At 42.0% G+C, this 21,517-nt stretch overlaps 1 protein-coding gene across 2 annotated transcripts in view; it reads right to left on the reverse strand.

Moving 5' to 3' along the window:
- The window catches only part of FAT3 (FAT atypical cadherin 3), a 559,321-nt gene that overhangs the window by 75,257 nt on the left and 462,547 nt on the right, over positions 1 to 21,517 (reverse strand). For both annotated transcript variants that reach the window (XM_059929409.1, XM_059929408.1), the window contains exons 10-12: positions 19,453 to 19,649; positions 18,280 to 18,433; positions 15,757 to 15,990 (exon numbers count right to left, since the gene is read on the reverse strand). In XM_059929409.1, coding sequence (XP_059785392.1) covers positions 15,757 to 15,990; positions 18,280 to 18,433; positions 19,453 to 19,649 — 585 coding nt within the window. The remainder of the gene's footprint in view (positions 1 to 15,756; positions 15,991 to 18,279; positions 18,434 to 19,452; positions 19,650 to 21,517) is intronic.

Below are 21,517 nucleotides of genomic sequence, written 5' to 3' on the forward strand. Positions count from 1 at the left end.
CTGGGAATTCCCCGGTGGTCCAGAGGTTGGGACTCTGCACTTCCTGGTTGGGAGCTAGGATCCCACAGGCTACGCGACGCAGTCAGAAAAAAAAAAATGGAAAAGTTCTGTCAAGAGATACGTGTTCTCTGTTTCTTTCCTGTTCTCTGTTAATATGAGGATCTAACTATTAACTTTAGAGGAGGAAGCATCATTCTGGAAGACTCTGAGAGAGAACTTCTCATCTCTTCTATTTATGTAATTCACTCTACTGGTTGGGTCTGTTCATTTCTATAACCCAGCACCTACAGAGCCCTCAGTGGGTGAGGAATTTCTCTTCCCCACTTCTTGGTGACTCCCTCTCATGTTGCCTTTAGCCCCTGAAACTAGCTCCCTTCCCTCAACTCAGAGCGCCCAGCCCAGCTGCCGCCGTGTTAGTCTCTTCTTACCACATGGAGATGTCTGAGGGTGGATGTGTGCCTCCTACCTGGGTTATCCTCATCATCTCCCTCTTAGTTTCTTCCTTTGAGTGTCAGGTTTTTTTTTTTTTTTTTTCTTTTTGCCCCTCTCCTTCCTTTGATTTCTAAGGTCAAGTGGTCTCTCCAAATTGCTGAGGCTCACCTTCACTACTCATATGAGTAATGCTACCCTCTCCAGTCTCTTTGGGACCTGCTGGGGCAGTTGCCCTTTCCTGCTTTCATCATTGTGGCAGAGACGAGTGCTCACCAAATACCCCATGGCCTCTCCTACATTCCCCAGCCTCTTCTGACTACTTCTGGGCAAGGGAAAGTGACAAGAGTGATGTGGGTCTCTCCCAGGCTGAGTTAGCTAAAAGCTTGTGTGCCTCCTTCTTCCCTCTCTTCTCCTGCTGCAGTGACCTTGGGCACCAAAGGTCAGGAAGATGCTGTTGACAGGATGGAGGGACCAGATCTCCACGTCACTGAATGCACTCATGCTAACCTGCACTTCACAGGGGCAAGAATTAAACTTTTGCTGGACTAAGCCACTGAGATTTTTAAAAAGTTACCTAAGTCTCGTCAAGCCTATTTTGGCTAATACAATCCTCATCTTTTTCTTTCTCTTTTGCTACTGGATCGTTCCCCTCTTCTTGCCCCAAGTTCAAGCCCCCACCCTTTTTTTTTTTTTTAACATCTTTATTGGAGTATAATTGCTTTACAATGGTCTGTTAGTTTCTGCTATTTAACAAAGTGAATCAGCTATACATATACATATATCCCCATATCTCCTGCCTCTGGCGTCTCCTTCCCACCCTCCCTATCCCACCCCTCTAGGTGGTCACAAAGCACCAAGCTGATCTCCCTGTGCTATGCGGCTGCTTCCCACTAGCTATCTATTTTACATTTGGTAGTGTATATATGTTCATGTCACTCTCTCACTTCGTCCCAGCTTACCCTTCCTCCTCCCCATGTCCTCAAGTCCATTCTCTACATCTGCGTCTTTATTCCTGTCCTGCTCCTAGCTTCTGCATAACTATTTTTTTTTTAGACTCCATATATATGTGTTAGCATATGGTATTTGTTTTTCTCCTTCTGACTTACTTAACTCTGTGTGACAGACTCTAGGTCCATCCACCTCACTACAAATAACTCAATTTTGTTTCTTTTTAAGGCTGAGTAATATTCTATTGTATATATGTACCATATCTTATTTATCCATTCATCTGTCGATGGACACTTAGGTTGCTTCCATGTCCTGGCTATTGTAAATAGAGGTGCAATGAACATTGTGGTACATGTCTCTCTCTCTTTTTTTAACATCTTTATTGGAGTATAATTCCTTTACAATGGTGTTTAAGTTTCTGCTTTATAACGAAGTGAATGTTATACATATACATATGTCCCCCTATCTCTTCCCTCTTGCATCTCCCTCCCTCCCACCCTCTCTATCCCACCCCACTAGGTGGTCACAAAGCACCGAGCTGATCTCTCTGTGCTATGAGGCTGCTTCTCACTAGCTATCTATTTTATGTTTGGTAGTGTATATATGTCCATGCCACTCTCTCACTTTGTCCCAGCTTACCCTTCCCTCTCCCCATATCCTCAAGTCCATTCTCTAGTAAGTCTGCATCTTTATTCCCATCTTGCCCTTAGGTTCTTCATGACCATATTTTTTTTTTTTTTAGATTCCATATATATGTGTTAACATATGGTATTTGTTTTTCTCCTTCTGACTTACGTCACTCTGTATGACATCTCTAGGTCCATCCACCTCACTACAAATAACTCAGTTTCATTCGTTTTTCTGGCTGAGTAATATTCCATTGTATATATGTGCCACATCTTCTTTATCCATTCATCTGTGGATGGACACTTTGGTTGCTTCCATGTCCTGGCTATTGTAAATAGAGCTGCAATGAACATTGTGGTACATGACTCTTTGAATTGTGGTTTTCTCAGGGTATATGCCCAGTAGTGGGATTGCTGGGTTGTAGGGTAGTTCTATTTTTAGTGTTTTAAGGAACGTCCATAATGTTCTCCATAGTGGCTGTATCAATTGACATTCCCACCAACAGTGCAAGAGGGTTCCCTTTTCTCCACACCCTCTCCAGCATTTATTGTTTGTAGATTTTTTGATGATGGCCATTCTGACCAGTGTGAGATGATAGCTCTTTGTAGTTTTGATTTGCATTTCTCTAATGATTAGTGATGTTGAGCATCCTGTCATGTGTTTGTTGGCAATCTGTACATCTTCTTTGGAGAAATGTCTATTTAGGTCTTCTGCCCATTTTTGTATTGGGCTGTTTTTTTGACATTGAGCTGCATGAGCTGCTTGTAAATTTTGGAGATTAATCCTTTGTCAGTTGCTTCATTTGCAAATAATTTCTCCCATTCTAGGGGTTGTCTTTTCGTCTTGTTTATGGTTTCCTTTGCTGTGCAAAAGCTATTAAGTTTCATTAGGTCCCATTGGTTTATTTTTGTTTTTATGTTCATTTCTCTAGGAATTGGGTCAAAAAGGATCTTGCTGTGATTTATGTCATAGAGTGTTTTGCCTATGTCTTCCTCTCAGAGTTTTATAGTGCCTGGCCTTACATTTAGGTCTTTAATCCATTTTGAGTTTATTTTTGTGTATGGTGTTAGGGAGTGTTCTAATTTCATTCTTTTACATGTAGCTGTCCAGTTTTCCCAGCACCAATTATTGAAGAGGCTATCTTTTCTCCATTGTATATTCTTGCCTCTTTTATCAAAAATAAGGTGACCATATGACTGTGGGTTTATCTCTGGGCTTTCTATCCTGTTCTGTTGATCTATATTTTTGTTTTTGTGCCAGTACCATACTGGCTTGATTACTGTAGCTTTGTAGTATAGTCTGAAGGCCAGGAACCTGATTCCTCCAGCTCCGTTTTTCTTTCTCAAGATTGCTTTGGTTATTGGGGGTCTTTTGTGTTTCCATACAAATTGTGAAATTTTTTGTTCTACTTCTTTGAAAAATTCCATTGGTAGTTTGATAGGGATTGCATTGAATCTGTAGATTGCTTTGGATAGTATAGTCGTTTTCACAATGTTGATTCTTCCAATCCAAGAACATGGTATATCTCCATCTGTTTGTATCATCTTTAATTTCTTTCATCAGTGTCTTATAGTTTTCTGCATACAGGTCTTTTGTCTCCCTAGGTAGGTTTATTCCTAGGTATTTTATTTTTTTTGTTGCAATGGTAAATGGGAGTGTTTCCTCAATTTCTCTTTCAGACTTTTCATCACTAGTGTATAGGAGATTTCTGTGCATTAATTTTGTATTCTGCTACTTTACCAAATTCATTGATTAGCTCTAGTAGTTTTCTGGCAGCATCTTTAGGATTCTCTATGTATAGTATCATGTCCTCTGCAAACACTGACAGCTTTACTTCTTCTCTTCCGATTTGGATTCCTTTTTTTTTCTTTTTAATTTAGTGGGAGATTTTTGAATGAAATTGATATGGGCTAAAGTTTTTTTTTATTTTAATTATTAGCACCTTTAATTATTATTATTATTATTATTATTATTATTATTATTATTATTTTGGGGGCTGTGTTGGGTCTTCGTTTCTGTGTGAGGGCTTCCTCTAGTTGTGGTGAGCGGGGGCCACTCTTCATCGCGGTGCGTTGGCCTCTCACTATCGCAGCCTCTCTTGTTGCGGAGCACAGGCTCCAGACGCGCAGGCTCAGTAGTTGTGGCTCACGGGCCCAGTTGCTCCGTGGCATGTGGGATCTTCCCAGACCAGGGCTCGAAACCGTGTCCCCTACATTAGCAGGCAGATTCTCAACCACTGCACCACCAGGGAAGCCCTGGATTCCTTTTATTTCTTTTTCTTCTCTGATGGCTGTGGCTAAAATTTGAAATACTATATTGAATAATAGTGGTGACAGTGGGCAACCCTGTCTTATTCCTGATCTTAGTGGAAATGGTTTCAGTTTTTCACCATTGAGAACAATGTTGGCTGTGGGTTTGTCATATATGGCCTTTATTATGTTGAGGTAATTTCCCTCTATGCCTACTTTCTGGCGGGTTTTTATCATAAATGGGTGTTGAATTTTGTCAAAAGCTTTTTCTGCATCTATTGAGATGATCATATGGTTTTTACCCTTCAATTTGTTAATATGGTATATCACATTGATTGATTTGCATATATTGAAGAATCCTTGCTGGGATTATTCCTGGGATAAACCCCACTTGATCATGGTGTCTGATCCTTTAAATGTGCTGTTGGATTCTATTTGCTAGTATTTTGTTGAGGAATTTTGCATCTATGTTCATCAGTGATATTGGCCTGTAGTTTTCTTTTTTTGTGACATCTTTGTCTGGTTTTGGTATCAGGGTGATGGTGGCCTCGTAGAATGAGTTTGGGAGTGTTCCTCCCTCTGCTATATTTTGGAAGAGTTTGAGAAGGATAGGTGTTGTTAGCTATTCTCTAAATGTTTGATAGAATTCGTCTGTGAAGCCATCTGGTCCTGGGCTTGTGTTTGTGGAAACATTTTAAATCTCAGTCTCAATTTCAGTGTTTGTGATTGGTCTGTTTATATTTTCTATTTCTTCCTGGTTCAGTCTTGGAAGGTGTGCTTTTCTAAGAAGTTGTCAGTTTCTTCCAGGTTGTCCATTTTATTGGCATATAGTTGCTTGTAGTAATCTCTCATGATCCTTTGTATTTCTGTAATGTCAGTTGTTACTTCTCCTTTTTCATTTCTAATTCTATTGATTTGAGTCTTCTTCTTTTTTTCTTGATGAGTGTGGTTAATTGTTTATCAATTTTGTTTATCTTCTCAAAGAACCAGGTTTTAGTTTTATTGATCTTTGCGACTGTTTCCTTCATTCTTTTTTCATTTTTTCTGATCTGATCTTTATGATTTCTTTCCTTCTGCTAACTTTGGTGTCTTTTTGTTCTTCTTTCTCTAATTGCTTTAGGTGTAAGGTTAGGTTTTTTATTTGAGATGTTTCTTGTTTCTTGAGGTGGGATTATATTGCTATAAACTTCCTGCTTAGAACTGCTTTTGCTGCATCCCATAGGTTTTGGGTCATCGTGTTTTCATTGTCATTTTTTTCTAGGAATTTTTTGATTTCCTCTTTGATTTCTTTAGTTATCTCTTGGTTTTTCAGTAGTGTATTATTTAGTCTCCATGTGTTTGTATTTTTTACAGATTTTTTCCTGTAATTGATATCTAGTCTCAAAGCGTTGTGGTCGGAAAAGATACTTGATACGATTTCAATTTTCTTCCACTTACCACGGCTTGATTTGTGACCCAAGATATGATCTATCCTGGAGAATGTTCCATGAGTACTTGAGAAGAAAGTGTATTCTGTTGTTTTTGGATGGAATGTCCTATAAATATCAATTAAGTCCATCTTGTTTAATGTATCATTTAAAGCTTGTGTTTCCTTATTTATTTTCATTTTGGATGATCTGTCCATTGGTGAAAGTGGGGTGTTAAAGTCCCCTACTATGATTGTGTTACTGTCGATTTCCCCTTTTATGGCTGTTAGTATTTGCCTTATGTATTGAGGTGCTCCTATGTTGGGTGCCTAAATATTTACAATTGTTATATTTTCTTCTTGGATTGATCCCTTGATCATTATATAGTGTCCTTCTTTGTCTCTTGTAATAGTCTTTGTTTTATAGTCCGTTTTGTCTGATATGAGAATTGCTACTCCAGCTTTCTTTTGATTTCCATTTGCATGGAATATCTTTTACATCCCCTCACTTTCAGTCTGTATGTGTCCCTAGGTCTGAAGTGGGTCTCTTGTAGACAGCATATATATGGGTCTTGCTTTTGTATCCATTCAGCCAGTCTATGTCTTTTGGTTGGAGCATTTAATCCATTTACATTTAAGGTTATTATCGATATATATGTTCCTATTACCATTTTCTTAATTGTCTTGGGGTTTTTATTGTAGGTCTTTTCCTTCTCTTGTGTTTCCTGCCTAGAGAAGTTCCTTTAGCATTTGTTGTAAAGCTGCTTTGGTGGTGCTGAATTCTGTTAGGTTTTGCTTGTCTGTAAAAGTTTTAATTTCTCCGTCAAATCTGAATGAGATCCTTGCTGGGTAGAGTAATCTTGGTTGTAGGTTTTTCCCTTTCATCACTTTAAATATGTCCTGCCACTGCCTTCTGGCTTGCAAAGTTTCTGTTGAAAGATCAGCTGTTAACCTTATGGGGATTCCCTTGTATGTTATTTGTTGTTTTTCCCTTGCTGATTTTAATATGTTCTCTTTGTATTTAATTTTTGATAGTTTGATTAATATGTGTCTTGGCATGTTTCACCTTGGATTTATCCTGTATGGGACTCTCAGCACTTTCTCGACTTGATTGACTATTTGCTTTCCCATATTAGGGAAGTTTTCAACTATAATCTCTTCAAATATTTTCTCAGTCCCTTTCTTTTTTTCTTCTTCTTCTGGGACCCCTATAATTCAAATGTTGGTGTGTTTCATGTTGTTCCAGAGGTCTTTGAGACTGTCCTCAATTCTTTTCATTCTTTTTTATTTATTCTGCTGTGCAGTAATTATTTCCACTATTTTATCTTCCAGGTCACTTATCCGTTTTTTCTGCCTCAGTTATTCTGCTATTGATTCCTTCGAGAGAATTTTTAATTTCATTTATTGTGTTGTTCACCATTGTTTGTTTGCTCTTTAGTTCTTCTAGGCCCTTGTTACACATTTCTTGTATTTTCTCCATTCTATTTCCATGATTTTGGATCATCTTTACTAGCATTACTCTGAATTCTTTTTCAGGTAGACTGCCTATTTCCTCTTCATTTGTTTGGTCTGGTGGGTTTTTACTTTGCTACTTCATCTGCTGTGTGTTTCTCTTTCTTCTCATTTTGCTTAACTTACTGTGTTTGGGGTCTCCTTTTCACAGGCTGCAGGTTTGTAGTTCCCATTGTTTTTGGTGTCTGCCCTCAGTGGCTAAGGTTGGTTCAGTGGGTTGTGTAGGCTTCTTGGTGGAGGGGACTAGTGCCTATTTTCTGGTGGCTAAGGCTGCATATTGTCTTTCTGGTGGGCAGGACCACGTCTGGTGGTGTATTTTGGGGTGTCTGTCACCTTATTATGATTTTAGGCAGCCTCTCTGCTAATGGGTGGGGTTGTGTTCCTGTCTTGCTAGTTGTTTGGCATAGGGTGTCCAGCACTGTAGCCTGCTCGTGGTTGAGTGGAGCTGGGTCTTAGCGTTGAGATGGAGATCTCTGGGAGAGCTTTCACGGTTTGACATTATGTGGAGCTGGGAGGTCTCTGGTGGACCAATGTCCTGAACTTGGCTCTCCAACCTCAGAAGCACAGGCCTGACACCCGGCCAGAGCACCAAGACCCTGTCAGCCACATGGCTCAGAAGAAAAGGGAGAAAGAAAGAAAGAAAGGAAGAAAACAATAAAATAAAATAAAGTAATTAAAATAAAAAATAAATATTAAAAATTAAAAAGTAACAAAAAAAGGAAAAGGAAGAAGAGTGCAATCAAACGAAAAAACCAATCCACCAATGATAACAAGCGCTAAAAACTATACTTAAAAAAATAAAAATAAAAGTAAACAGACAGACAGAACCCTAGGACAAATGGTAAAAGCAAAGCTATACAGACAAAATCACTCAAGGAAGCATACACATTCACACTCACAAAAAGAAAAAAAAGGAAAAAAAAAAAATCATTGCTCCCAAAGTCCAGTGCCTCAATTTTGGGATGATTCTTTGTCTATTCAGGTATTCCAGAGATGCAGAGTACATCAAGTTGATTGTGGAGAGTTAATCCACTGCTCCCAAGGCTGCTGGGAGAGATTTCCCTTTCTCTTCTTTGTTCGCACAGCTCCTGGGGTTCAGCTTTGGATTGGCCCCGCCTCTGCGTGTAGGTCGCCTGAGGGCGTCTGTTCTTCGCTCAGACAGGACGGGGTTAAAGGAGCAGCTGATTCGGGGACTCTGGCTCACTCAGGCCGCAGGGAGGGAGGGGTATGGATGCGGGGCGAGCCTGCGGCGGCAGAGGCCGGCATGACGTTCCAGCAGCCTGAGGCGTGCCGTGTGTTCTCCCGGCGAAGTTGTCCCTGGATCATGGGACTCTGGCAGTGGTGGGCTGCACAGGCCCCCGGGAGGGGAGGTGTGGAGAGTGACCTGTGCTTGCACACAGGCTTCTTGGTGGCTGCAGCAGTAGCCCTAGCATTTCATGCCCATCTCTGGTGTCCGCCCTGGTATCCATGGCTCGCGCCCATCTCTGGAGCTCGTTTAGGTGGTATTGTGAATCCCCTCTCCTCAGGCACCCCAAAACAATGGTCTCTTGCCTCTTAGGCAGTTCCAGACCTTTTCCCGGACTCCCTCCTGGCTAGCTGTGGCGCAGTAGCCCCCTCCAGGCTGTGTTCACGCAGCCAACCCCAGTCCTCTCCCTGGGATCTGACCTCCGAAGCCCGAGCCTCAGCTCCCAGCCCCTGCTTGTCCCGGTGGGTGAGTAGACAAGCCTCTCGGGCTGGTGAGTGCTGGTCGGCAGTGATCCTCTGTGTGGGAATCTCTCCGCTTTGCCCTCCGCACCCCTGTTGGTGCGCTCTCCTCCGTGGCTCCGAAGCTTCCCCCCCTGCCACTCCCCATCTCCGCCAGTGAAGGGGCTTCCTAGTGTGTGGAAACCTTTCCTCCTTCACAGCTCCCTCCCACTGGTGCAGGTCCTGTCCCTATTCTTTTGTCTCTGTTTTTTCTTTTGCCCTACCCACGTACGTGGGGAGTTTCTTGCCTTTTGGGAGGTCTGAGGTCTTCTGCCAGCGTTCAGTAGGTGTTCTGTAGGAGTTGTTCCACATGTAGATGTATTTCTGATGTATTTGTGGGGAGGAAGGTGATCTCCACGCCTTACTCTTCTGACATCTTGAAGGTCTCTGAAAAGCCCCAACCCTTAAAACCCAACTTAAATGCTAATACCACTTTGTGAATCCTTCCTGTATTGTCCCACTTGAAAATTCATTGCTCATGTTTTCATGTTCCCACAGGGACCTGTGCTAGCATTTTACATGTATGGACTAATCCTTACAAAACCCCTATTTTTTCCGGAGAAAATCATAATCCCAAAAGATACTTGCACCCCAATGTTCATTGCAGCACTATTTACAAAGCCAAGACATGGAAGCAACCTAAATGTCCATTGATAGAGGGATAGACAAAAAGATGTGGTACATATATACAATGGAATATTACTTAGCCACAAATAAGAATGAAATAATGTTGTTAGCAGCAACATGGATGGACCTAGAGATTATCATACTAAGTGAAGTAAGTCAGACAGAGAAAGACAAATATCATATGATATTGCTTATATGTGGAATCTAAATGAATGGTACAAATGAACTTATTTACAAAAAAGAAACAGACTCACAGACTTCGAAAACAAACTTATGATTACCAAAGGGGAAACATGGGGGGAGGGATAAATTAGGAGTCTGGGATTAACATATACACACTACTATACATAAAACAGATAATCAACAAAGACCTACTGTATAGTGTAGGGAACTCTACTCAATATTCTGTAATAACCTATATGGGAAAAATTCTGCAAAAGAATGAATATAGGTATATGTATAACTGAATCACTTTACTGTATACCTGAAACTAACACAACATTGTAAATCAACTGTACTCCAATATAAAATAGAAATTAAATTAAAAAATAAGCAAAATTCCTACTTTTACAGATGCAACTCTAGTATAACATTGATTCCATTTTTCTTTGAATGTTCTTTTGTGCTTGCCTGTTTCCCACTATGACTGTAAACCCCTCGAAGGCAAAGCCTTCCTACTCTGTCATGATTAACAAACTTGTTATCTTTATTCCTGACTTCTTCCTGAAGGACTGTACTTTAATTCCCAATGTGTCTCCAGTTTTTCATCTTTCTACACCAGGTCCTGCTTCAGGCCACCTAAGCTATTTCTGTGCAAGCAGCACCTGCACCTGGTGCACGAGTTTGAGTTCTTGTCTAGCCTGTCCATTGTGCCTTCAATCCAGTCAGTACCAAAATCGACAGATTTCACATGTAAAATCTCTCTCTCCTCTGCTCCTTCCTTTTATTTATTTATTTGGCTGTGCCGGGTCTTAGTTGCGGCATGCGGTATCTTTGTTGCCGTGTGTAGGATCTTCATTGCAGCATGCGGGATCTTTAGTTACAGCATGTGAACTCTTAGTTGTGGCATAGGGGATCTAGCTCCCTGACCAGGGATCAAACCTGGGCCCCCTGCATTGGGAGCGTGGAGTCTTAGCCACTGGACCACCAGGGAAGTCCCTGCTCCTTCCTTTTAAATCCCAAAGCTACTACTCGAATTTTGGCCCCTGTGATCTTTCTTGATACTCTCCTAGAAGATTTCCTAACGCCCATGTTAGATGCTCCTATCAGATTAGCGCTTCCCAAACCCAGAACTGATGAATTTCTTTTCTCCAAAGTGTTCGGTGGTTCTTTTCTATCTATTGGTTTAAGCACACAATTCCTGGTCTTTGTGAACCACCACAACCATGCCCAGATGCCTTCTCTCATCTCACTGCCTCCTCTCTGTCCTTGACCATGTGATGATCTCCCAACTATTTAATTGGGTCCAGAGTTTCCCAGCTTTGCAACTCCATCCTCCTGGTTCCTGTCTTCCTGAAGGCCTTTCTCCCTCCACCTGTTGAATCCCATTCATTCTGCGAGCTCTGCCTTTTATTCACGGTCTATGTATTGCTGATTCATGCCCTTCACTACTGCATAGAACCTGGGCGTGTCGCTGCACATTCCTTGTATAGTTCCTTCTAGAATGCCTGCTACGTAGCTACTCATTAAATATCAGTTATATTGAATGGAAAATAAATGTAATGCATGTTACAAGCTTCCAAGTTTCTCCAAAATCCCTGAAAGAAGTTCTAAACTTTGTAGGAAATATTTTACAGGAAAGGAGTGAGTTGCTCATTAGAACATTTCCTTGCTTTATGTCCCCGATCCATAAGACGAAAAATATGTCCTCTTGAATCTCAAATATCTGGACATTGGCCTCTCAATAAATCATGGTCCCTGGCATATTTTCCAGTGCAAGTTTACATTTTATTTCCATGTCACTTTGCCTAAAATGGTCACAGATTTTAGCTCTGATTTTCACCTCTGCATATTCCCTTTGCTAGCTTAAAAAACCCTCAAAATTGAGAACCTGGACACAAATCCTACCTTAAGAGGAGGTGGTGCAACAAAAGGTCTCCTAATCTTTACTGAAAGGATTAAATTTTTATAAATGTTAGGTCATAAAGTCATGTCATTAGTTCATGGGATTGAGGATGTTTCCATTTTACAGGAAAACTAAGAATTTAACGCTGAAATCTAGATAGTCACCATGCTATTCCTTAGAACTCATAAATTGGGTGCTAAAATGGTCTTGTCTTCCTCTGTTTTTATTTTATTCCTGACCTAGGCAGTTGGTTCATTATGAATAATGAATTTGGCAAAGGAAAAGAGTTGTTTGGCTAAAAGCAATAATATTTTTTAAAATAAGAAAACCAGGATGTGAAAGGTTAGCAAGTCACTGTAAGCATTTTGAATTTATGAAGCAATGGAATCGGATTTCAGATTAATATATCTTTGTATTTTTTCTGCGGTTTATAGTGACTTAGTATATACTGCAGCCAAATGCTGTTGAAATCGTTTGTAACTTTAGGTAAAGGAATATGCTTAACAAAAGAAGTTTCATGAACCAAATAGCCCTGTCATTTTTACAAATGGAACCAACGTTCTTCATTAGGGTCAGAAACCAATTAGGCCACTTGGATGGATCTCAAAGGAATGATGCTGAGTGAAAAAGGCCATTTTCAAAAGGTGACAAACTACACAATTCCATTTAAATAACATTTGTGAAATAACAAAATTATAGATACGGAGATTAGTGGTTGCCAGGGGTTAGAGACTGGGAAGGAAGTGTGTGGAGGAGGTGTGTGTGGTGGTTACATGAAGCTGCACAGGTGATAAAACTGCATAGAACCACACACACACACAACTACACACAACCACACACACAACCACACACACACACACACAACCACACACACACACAACCACACACACACACAGCCACCCACACAACCACCCACACACACAACCACACACACACAACCACCCACACAACCACACACACACACAACCACCCCCCCACACACAACCACCCCCCCACACACACAACCACACACACAACCACACACACACAACCACCCCCACACACACAACCACCCCCCCACACACAACCACACACACACACACACACACACGCACACACCTGTGCCAAAATCTGAGTGTACTACAGTTATGCAGGATGGTATCATTGGGAGAAAGGGTTGGGTGAAAAGTACATGCCACCTCCTGTACATTTTTGTTTTTGGCAACTTCCTGTGAACCTATGATTATTTCAAAATTAAAAGTTCTGTAAAAATCAGACATTTCCTTGTCTCTTTAGAGAGGGGCCTATGAAGTCAGGTGGTGACATAAGTAAGTGAGATGGCTGGGGATTGGGAGGGTGAGAACTGGCTGGTGTCAAGGAGGCAGCTGCTGTTAGGCTCCTACCATGGTGGGACTGTGCACCTGGAATTGCTGAGTCTTCTGAGTGCTGTTTTTAGAAAATGCCAGAAATTGAAAATTCAAATAAATATCTCTTGACTTTTATTGACAATTAATTCAAACTTTTTGGAACACTGTATGTAAGCCAAACTAAAGATACTTGAGGGCTGGATTCAGTCTTAACGATTCATGTGCAAACTCAGCTTCAGGCCAGAGGCTGAGTTTGGCCACCAGATGATTCGCCCACTCCACAAACTGGTCATCTCAGTATGCGGCTCACGCTCCTCTGTGCTGCCTTACAGAAGACAGAGAAATGGGGAATCAGGCTGCTAATGAAAATGGCATGAGCCCCCAGTCACTGATGCCCGGGACTCTGGAGAATGTGGGTTTGACCCTGGAATCACCCTGCAGGCTCTGACCGAGACCTTCACACCCACCTCCTCAGCATGGTGCCTGGAAATAGCAGGTGCTCAGCTTGCCTTTTTAGAGGTGTTCATTTGTTCTTCCCCGGCTGTCTTAGTTTTTATTTTTTTTTAAAGCTAAATGAGTTCTACAAAAACTGAGAATATGACCCAGAATCTGGAATCCTATGCTCTGGTTTTCCGGAAGCGAATACAATAGCCTGGTGAACACATCTTATATGAGCAGCACTCATAACCTCCGTGTCTGTTGGAAGCTCTGAGCGTTAAGCTAATTTTTTGCTAATTAGTGCAAATGAGCAGAGGGAGGTGCTGATAAGGTCGTTATTCTGGGTTTGGTCTTTGAAAGGCTTTATCATCTCTGTCCTGCTAATGCCCAGAGTCTGGTCAACCCTTCTTCTCCAACTGCCAACCCGGACAGCTGACTCAGAAGAAGTGAGAAGGACGGAGCTAACTGCACACCCTCCAGCACAACCACATCTGTGAGTCAATAACCTCTCCCCACCTCCACTGTCTGAAACATCATGTGCACTGATCAGACGCCCTCTGTGTTCAATCTCTAGTACGTAGAGCATACCCAGTTCCTTTAGGAAGGAGGTGAGTAGAAAAACTCCAATTTTTTAACATTGAAATTTTAATTTAAATTAAAAAATTTTTAGATCTTAAAATTTCATCTCTGGCACCATTACACATTCTGAGAGTCAAAATTAAATTATTAATGATTCGTTTGCATGATTTCTGTCTTCTTTTCCCCAAAAGTCTGCTATCAAGAGTCCACAGAGGGGCTTCCCTGGTGGTGCAGTGGTTGAGAGTCTGCCTGCTAATGCAGGGGACACGGGTTCGAGCCCTGGCCTGGGAAGATCCCACATGCCGCGGAGCGACTAGGTCCGTGAGCCACAACTACTGAGCCTGCGCGTCTGGAGCCCGTGCTCCGCAACAAGAGAGGCCACGACGGTGAGAGGCCCGCGCACCGCGATAAGGAGTGGCCCCCGCTTGCCGCAACTAGAGAAAGCCCTCGCACAGAAACGAAGACCCAACATAGCAATCAATCAATCAATCAATCAATAAATCTTAAAAAAAAAAAAAAAAAGTCCACAGAATGTTTTCCAATCCTCATTTAAAAAAGAGTATTTGTAAGTATTACATAATTATAAATCAATAAAAGAGTCCTTTCCGGAATTCCCTGGTGGTCCAGCGGTTAGGACTTGGCGCTTTCACTGCCAAGGGCCCGGTCGGGGAGCTAAGATCCCATAAGCCACGTGGCACAGCCAAAAAGAAAAGAGTCTTTTCCTGTTTATCATTTTTTTTTTACCAAGCTTTACAATATGCAGATTTTTAAAGGGTTGGTTCTCAGCCTCAAAAATTATGCTAATGAGGTAAGAATAATAATTCATAGTGTAGCCACTAATTTCTCTAAGGGGAAATATGCAGAGACCCTGGGCTCTACATTTGTTTTCAACTAATTATCATGTATTTACTTTTCCATTAGTCCAATAATTTTTCTTTCGATTCACAATTAAGCAATAAGACCCTGAATTATATAAAGGCCTGTTTAGCATAACAGACACACCCCATCATTCTCCAGTCCCCTGATTTACAGCTCTTAAAATGCACAACCAAGAGGCTGTCTATATGCCCTTTCGTATTTAGATTCCATCATGCAGTCACCTCAATAACTTATGCATTCTCAGAAGGACTACCTAGCAATTAACTCCGGTCTTTTCTAACTCACCATCTCATTATGTAAAGTGGATTGGAACACAAACTTTATTAGCAACTTTCAATTCTAATTCCTTCTTATCGCCCACACCCACACCCCTCCTAGTAATGTCAGTTTATACGAGCAAAATACTCTGGAAAACGGCAGTTAAAAAAAATCCACATTGGCCTGGCAGCACATTTAGTAATTGGTCTTTGCACTATGGGGTACCACCGTAAATCGAGATTGCCGTATTTCAGCTAAAGCATGGGCTGCAATTCTTTATAGAAATGGAAATGAATTCTCCCTGCCACACAACACAGCATTTTAACTATGTTCAGGAGGAATGGGCAAGTAAGAAAGCTGTTATTTTTATTGTAAAGGTTAAAAAAAATGCAAACCCCAAGCTCTTTGTTAAAAGGTAAAGGAATTCATAGTATCGCTTCTTCAAATCCTAGAAAGAGGCGGGAAGACGCCTTGCAGAGTTCTCTTGTGCCTATGAAGTGTGTCAGCGGAAGAGCTGGAATGTGGTTTAATGTACTTGTTTTCATGGTAAGGAGCCAAGGTGGGCTGATGAAACTAAAGGACAGGGAGCACCTAAAGATGTGTCAAATGTACAAAGAGCGAGGCATCCCATCGGTGCAGCTGACTTACCGACATCGGGATCTACTGCTTGAACTCTGGTCAACAGAGCCTTGGTGGCTGTGTTCTCATAGACACAGGCGTGATAGTGGTCGGACGAAAACACTGGGGGGTTATCGTTCACATCCTCCAGGATCAGATGGACGTCAGACTGGCAGAACCTGCCACCCCCGTCGGTGGCCCTGGCGATGAGGCTGTACGCAGGGACCCTCTCCCGGTCCAACAGAGCCAAGGTTTTTAACTCACCTGTGAAAATAAATGGCCTAGCTTTTCAAAAACTGTCTTTCTTTGAAGAGCAGAGAATCAATTATTGTGCATACAGAATCCCCAGTACAGGAAGGATCGCTGACATTTGGCTCCAGCGCCTCATGCTTTGAAAAATCGAGCAAGTTCAATTTTTTTAAGCATCAGGGAAAAAGTGACGGGATTCTGGACGCAACAAAAAACCAACTGTACGACCTTCAGATGAATTAATCCCACTGTGAAGCCTCTTGTTTCAAGGGTTCCTTCTCTTGGCAGCATGGAGAAGCTCCATACCTCTTTAAACCTCTCAAGAACTGCCCTGGAGATCGGCCTTGTTTCTGGATTTTCTCCAGAAAAAGCATGAAGAATGGACCCGTATCCTTAGTTCTCTGACGGTCAATCAGGTCAATGATTTGTAAACTCAGAAGGGGCAGTCTGTCTGCTTCCAGATATTTAACGTTTTTTTTTTACCCCATCTTTTAGAGAAAAACAGTCAAAACAGGCTGGCTTTAGCAGAAAGAGGTCATGAAGGAGTCCTACTGTGCCAGGCGAACCCCACTTGCTGGATAGTGGTAGGGCCTGTGGCTGTTGGGGGAGGATTCCAGTGGGGGGTTATCTGAGAAGCTTAAAGCAGCAGCCCTTTGGCAACCAACATGGAGGGAGGTTATGTCTGTATTTTAATCACTCGGATAGCTGTACTGGTCCTGAGTGTCAGCCCCTGTGGGGATTTTGTTATTCTTGTTACCTAAATTTCAATGGATAATGGCAATAAGCACAATGACAGACCTGAATAAATACTGTTTGGTGAAAAGTAGGACTCATGAAATATTATTATGTACTCTTAATAAAATTAGTAGATGTCATTGGGACGAAGCCATCTATACTTATAAAGCTGTTGCTCTTATGGCTTCCTGACTGCAGCCAGTTCTCAAATCTAGCCTGGATCATTTTCCCCTTCTCCAAAACACCCAGTGGTTTTTCAGTTGGGCATTCAAGACCCTCCAAAATCTGACCTAAAGTTATTTTTCCACCACTTTTCTCACGAGCCATTCTGCGGCTCCTCTGACCAGTGACAATGTTGTACACAGCTTTCCCTGGATGTGCAATGCTCTCTGCCCACGCTGCCCCCATGACCGGCAGTGTCCTGCTTTAGCTCCTAGAATCCTGGCTCAGTTCAAATGCCAGCTCTGCTTTAAAAGTTTCTCCTTCCCTCTTATCAGAATATTAGCTACTTCTTCCTCTGTGCCCAGATATATCTCTCCTGATATCTCTCCCGGGCACTCATTCTGTCTTTCACTATTATTGTTGTTATTTCTGTTATTATTAGTATTGACTTACAGCTCTGTCTTCTCCACTGGGTTACAATATCCCTTGGGGATGCTTTGTTTGGTTCATCTTGGAATCGAACACAAATATCCCATAAAGTACTTTTAGGTCTAGTAGTTAATAAATGTTACCTATTCAATAAAAAATTGCCAGGCCTCTTTAGCCAAGTAGCGTATTGTTATGTAGCTGAGCCCTTCCCAGTAAGATGCACCGGACATGGGAGAGGGCTAGGCAGGAGGCAGAACCTTCTGGAGACTCAGAAATCAGCTATTGTTCATTATGACGAACACAACACTGGAAATATGCAAATTATTCAATCTTTACACTTCATTTAAAAATTGTCAATGGATGGGCCATCCAATACACAACACTGAGATAATTTACCTCCATAGAAAATGCTATATTTCCATTATCTATGGCCTTCAATGTGGGCATCTGCCTTTAGTGTACATAACCTTTCACCTTATAAATTTTACCTCCATCTGTAAGCAAGTCTGAGGACTCATAGCTTTGGAGAAACTAGACAGGAATGATGAATAAAAACCAGACAAGTATGTTAATAAGCATAGGGACCCAAAAGGGATTTCCACAGGGCAAAACTCTCCTTACTATGCACTGCTGTCTGGTTTGCATGGAAACTTGCATTTGTGATAGAATTCTATTTATACTATTTATAGGTCAGCTGCTTTAACTCATGGATATGAGAAAGTGGAGAAGCAAACAGACACATCTGATTACTTGGTGCTGCTAAATGTAGGTAAAGTCAGGGCAAGTTTTATAGGCCAAATGAGGTTTCTGTCCTCCAAACACCATGTCCTACTAGTATGTCTTAAGAGTCCAAGATAGCAGGGCATCATATCAAGGCTCTTGTCTACTAACTACCCCCTAGTGATAAGACCATGTGAGAGTTTAACTTCTCTCATGGGTTAACAATGGCATTTACCCAAAGAATAAATTTCGCCTTACCACTTTGTGGATCTAGAAAAAATTCATTGTTTCCAGATCCATAGAGTGAGTATCGTATATCTCCATTGGATCCAATATCAGCATCCTTGGCACTGACCTTCAGGATGATTTTGTTCGATGGAATGTCTTCGGGAAATAATGCTGTATATGCAACCTAGGCAAAGGTAAAGAAAAGTCATTAAATCATTAGTATTTGTGGGGCAGTTGCCATATTTAGCATTATAAATGATTTCTTTAAAAATGCATTCGCATAATTTATCTTCACCTATGTTCCTCCTCTACCACAGAATCATGTTATACCATATGATGAAACAGAGACTATCTCTTGCCCTGCCCCTCCCATGCTCATCATCAACAACTACTGATTGGGCACCTGCTATGTGCTAGGTACCACTGAGATGCTAGAAGTACAACGGAGAAGAAAACAGACAAAAATCCCCACCCCTGTGGAACCATGACCCACATCACATATCGATCATGCTACTCTTAATCCTTGGGACCCTTCAACTCTTTAAAGAGCCACTACTAACATCTGGCATTAGTATGAGAGACTAAATCTATTTGCTATACTTTTCTGAGCTAAAGAGCACCAATATTGTCTCTCAATCCACATGTAAGGAAAAGGTAAATGAAGGGTGATTTAACTTTGGTAAGAAAGGAAATAAAATCAATGACTGGCACCTTGCATTCGCTGTCACGCTTTGAACTGTGGTGGAAAGGCCACTTCATAAGGGGTCTGGAGACCCAGCTTCATTACCAACGTTGCTACCAACCAGCTGTGTAACCTTATACAAAAAAAGTAATTCATACTTTTGAGTGGTCCATTCTTCTTTTATGAAATCGGTGATTCAGACAGAAAAATTCCTAGTGTCCTTTATGAGTCCTTAAAAATGATTTAATTTTGAGACTCCTGGTTTTATTTTTTTGTTTGTTTGATTTTTTTGGTGGGCAGAATTAGGTACTGATCTTGCTAACTATACTGTTTTCATGTTTATAATATTTCATCCTAGAGTCCACCTCTAACCCTCTTATATCCATTTGGAGCTCATTAATGAAGGAGATAAGATGAGAAAGCAGCCTGGCCTTAAGGAGAAAAGTGAAATGGGTTTTGACTTAATTTTAGATAAGCAGAGTAAAAAGCAGTGATATATCCGACACAGCCGCAAATCTCACCTGATCACACACTGGGCTGTTGTCATTCACATCACTGACAGTCACTTCCACCATGGCCTGAGTGACAAAGAGCCCATCAGTGGCGGTGATATTGAGGAAGTAAATGTCTTGTTCTTCTCTATCTAGAGGTCTCTTCACGTAGACCTTCCATTCGCTCTGCACCAGGCCCAGGGCAAACCTTCCTCGGGGGTTCCCTCCTGTGGTGGAAAAAGAGTTTTTGAAGATGTGAAATGAAAAGCTTTGATCTCCACCTACAGCGAGAGGCCTGGGCGGGGTCATCCAGATGCCTCTCAAACTGCATCATTTACGATGCTGAAAAAAAATTGACACTCACTTCCTTTTGACTCTCCTGCAACAAAGCATGATATTTATATGTTTGGCTTGTGTGGAAAGTAAAACAGTAACTTTCCAAGAGAAGAAAATGGACTTAGAGAAGCTGGAGATGATCTCTTGTTTAGTTCCCCTTAAGGACAATCAAATTCAAACTGTGAACAATCAATCTTCTTATCGGGCTGATACAACTGTCTTTCCACTTCGTCTCAAGAGAGGATGTAATACACTATAGCTCTTGTTACCAAGACAATTTCATTAGCCGTTGGTTGATTATGCAATCAAGGAAAGGCAGTCAGTTCTATTAAGGAATCTTTTAATGAAGGCTTTATCATACAGCAGCTCTTCTTATAAGGACTGAAGTTTGGGGAAGAAAAGTTTGTGTGACAGAGGAAGACCCATTAGGATTAAATAGCCCCAGTGCAGGGTCATTGAAGGAGCCGTTCAAAGATAAGCACTGCAATTAGATCAAATTTAACACAGTGAAGCTGGTGAAAATGGAAGAAACGTAGAAAAGCTGGAGTGGAACCGCTTTTGATGAGGCTGAAACACTGAATGTAGTCCCCAGCAATATTACTTTCCCACATCACTGAATTACAGGGAGACAAAAGCAGCTTGGAGGAAGGAAGAAGAAAACCACCTTGACCTTCCAAACCTGAAGGGGGAAATAATGTCACTTCAAACACGGAGGAAGAATGGACTAGACAACTGGCAAGAAGTCCGGAATCCAGTTAGGTCTTCGCTGTCTCGTTTGTTTGGGCATTCACACGTATTTGTCACCTGCTCTGGGCCAGGCACCGTGCCAGGCAGTGGGGCTACAGCAGTGGACAAAAGTGACAAAAATCCCTGCTCTCGTGGTGGAGCTCACTTTCTGATGGGAAAGAGTGACAATAAACAAATAAATAAGGAAAGCCTACTGCCTGCTGGCTGCTGCTTCACTGAAAAAGTGGAGCCATCTCACCTTCTTACAACGAATCTTTAAAAGAACAGATGGGCTTCCCTGGTGGCGCAGTGGTTGAGAGTCTGCCTGCCGGTGCGGGGAACACGGGTTCGAGCCCTGGTCTGGGAGGATCCCACGTGCCTCGGAGCGGCTGGGCCCGTGAGCCACAATTACTGAGCTTGCGCGCCTGGAGCCTGTGCTCCGCAGCAGGAGGGGCCGCGATGGTGGGGGGCCCGCGCACTGTGGTGAAGAGTGGCCCCCACTTGCCGCAACTGGAGAGGGCCCACGCGCAGAAACGAAGACCCAACACAGCCATAAAAAAAAAAAAAAAGAAAAAAAAAATATATATAAAAGAACAGAGGGCAAACCCACGGTCCTGCCGGAGGGACTGAGTGAGAAGTAGTGGGACTTTGAGCGTCAGACTGCACTCTGGATGTAAGGCATGGGGGGCGGGGGGGGACGGGCATCCAGGGGCTCAGCAGTGTGGACCAACTGTAACCAAGCAGGACCCTATGAGGCCTTCCTGGAATAGACCTCTACCTGCCTTTTGTCTGTGGGAAAACTTTAATCAAAGAATAAATTCAATCCGAGAAGTGAGAAAATGCAGAAAGAAAGGAGAACAGTCAAGCGAGACAAAATAATAATACTTTAGCCATTAAACAAAGTCAAGGCCTTTATTCTTCCTCAAGGGCTATAGGTAATATTCTGAGCCATGTCCTTTGAGCTGTTTTGCAGATACTGAATCCTCCACCAGGTAGAAGAATTTAACTGTGTGCTGCCCACCAGCACGTAGAC

Source organism: Balaenoptera ricei, chromosome 8 (genome assembly GCF_028023285.1).
Source record: "Balaenoptera ricei isolate mBalRic1 chromosome 8, mBalRic1.hap2, whole genome shotgun sequence".
NCBI lineage: Eukaryota > Metazoa > Chordata > Mammalia > Artiodactyla > Balaenopteridae > Balaenoptera > Balaenoptera ricei.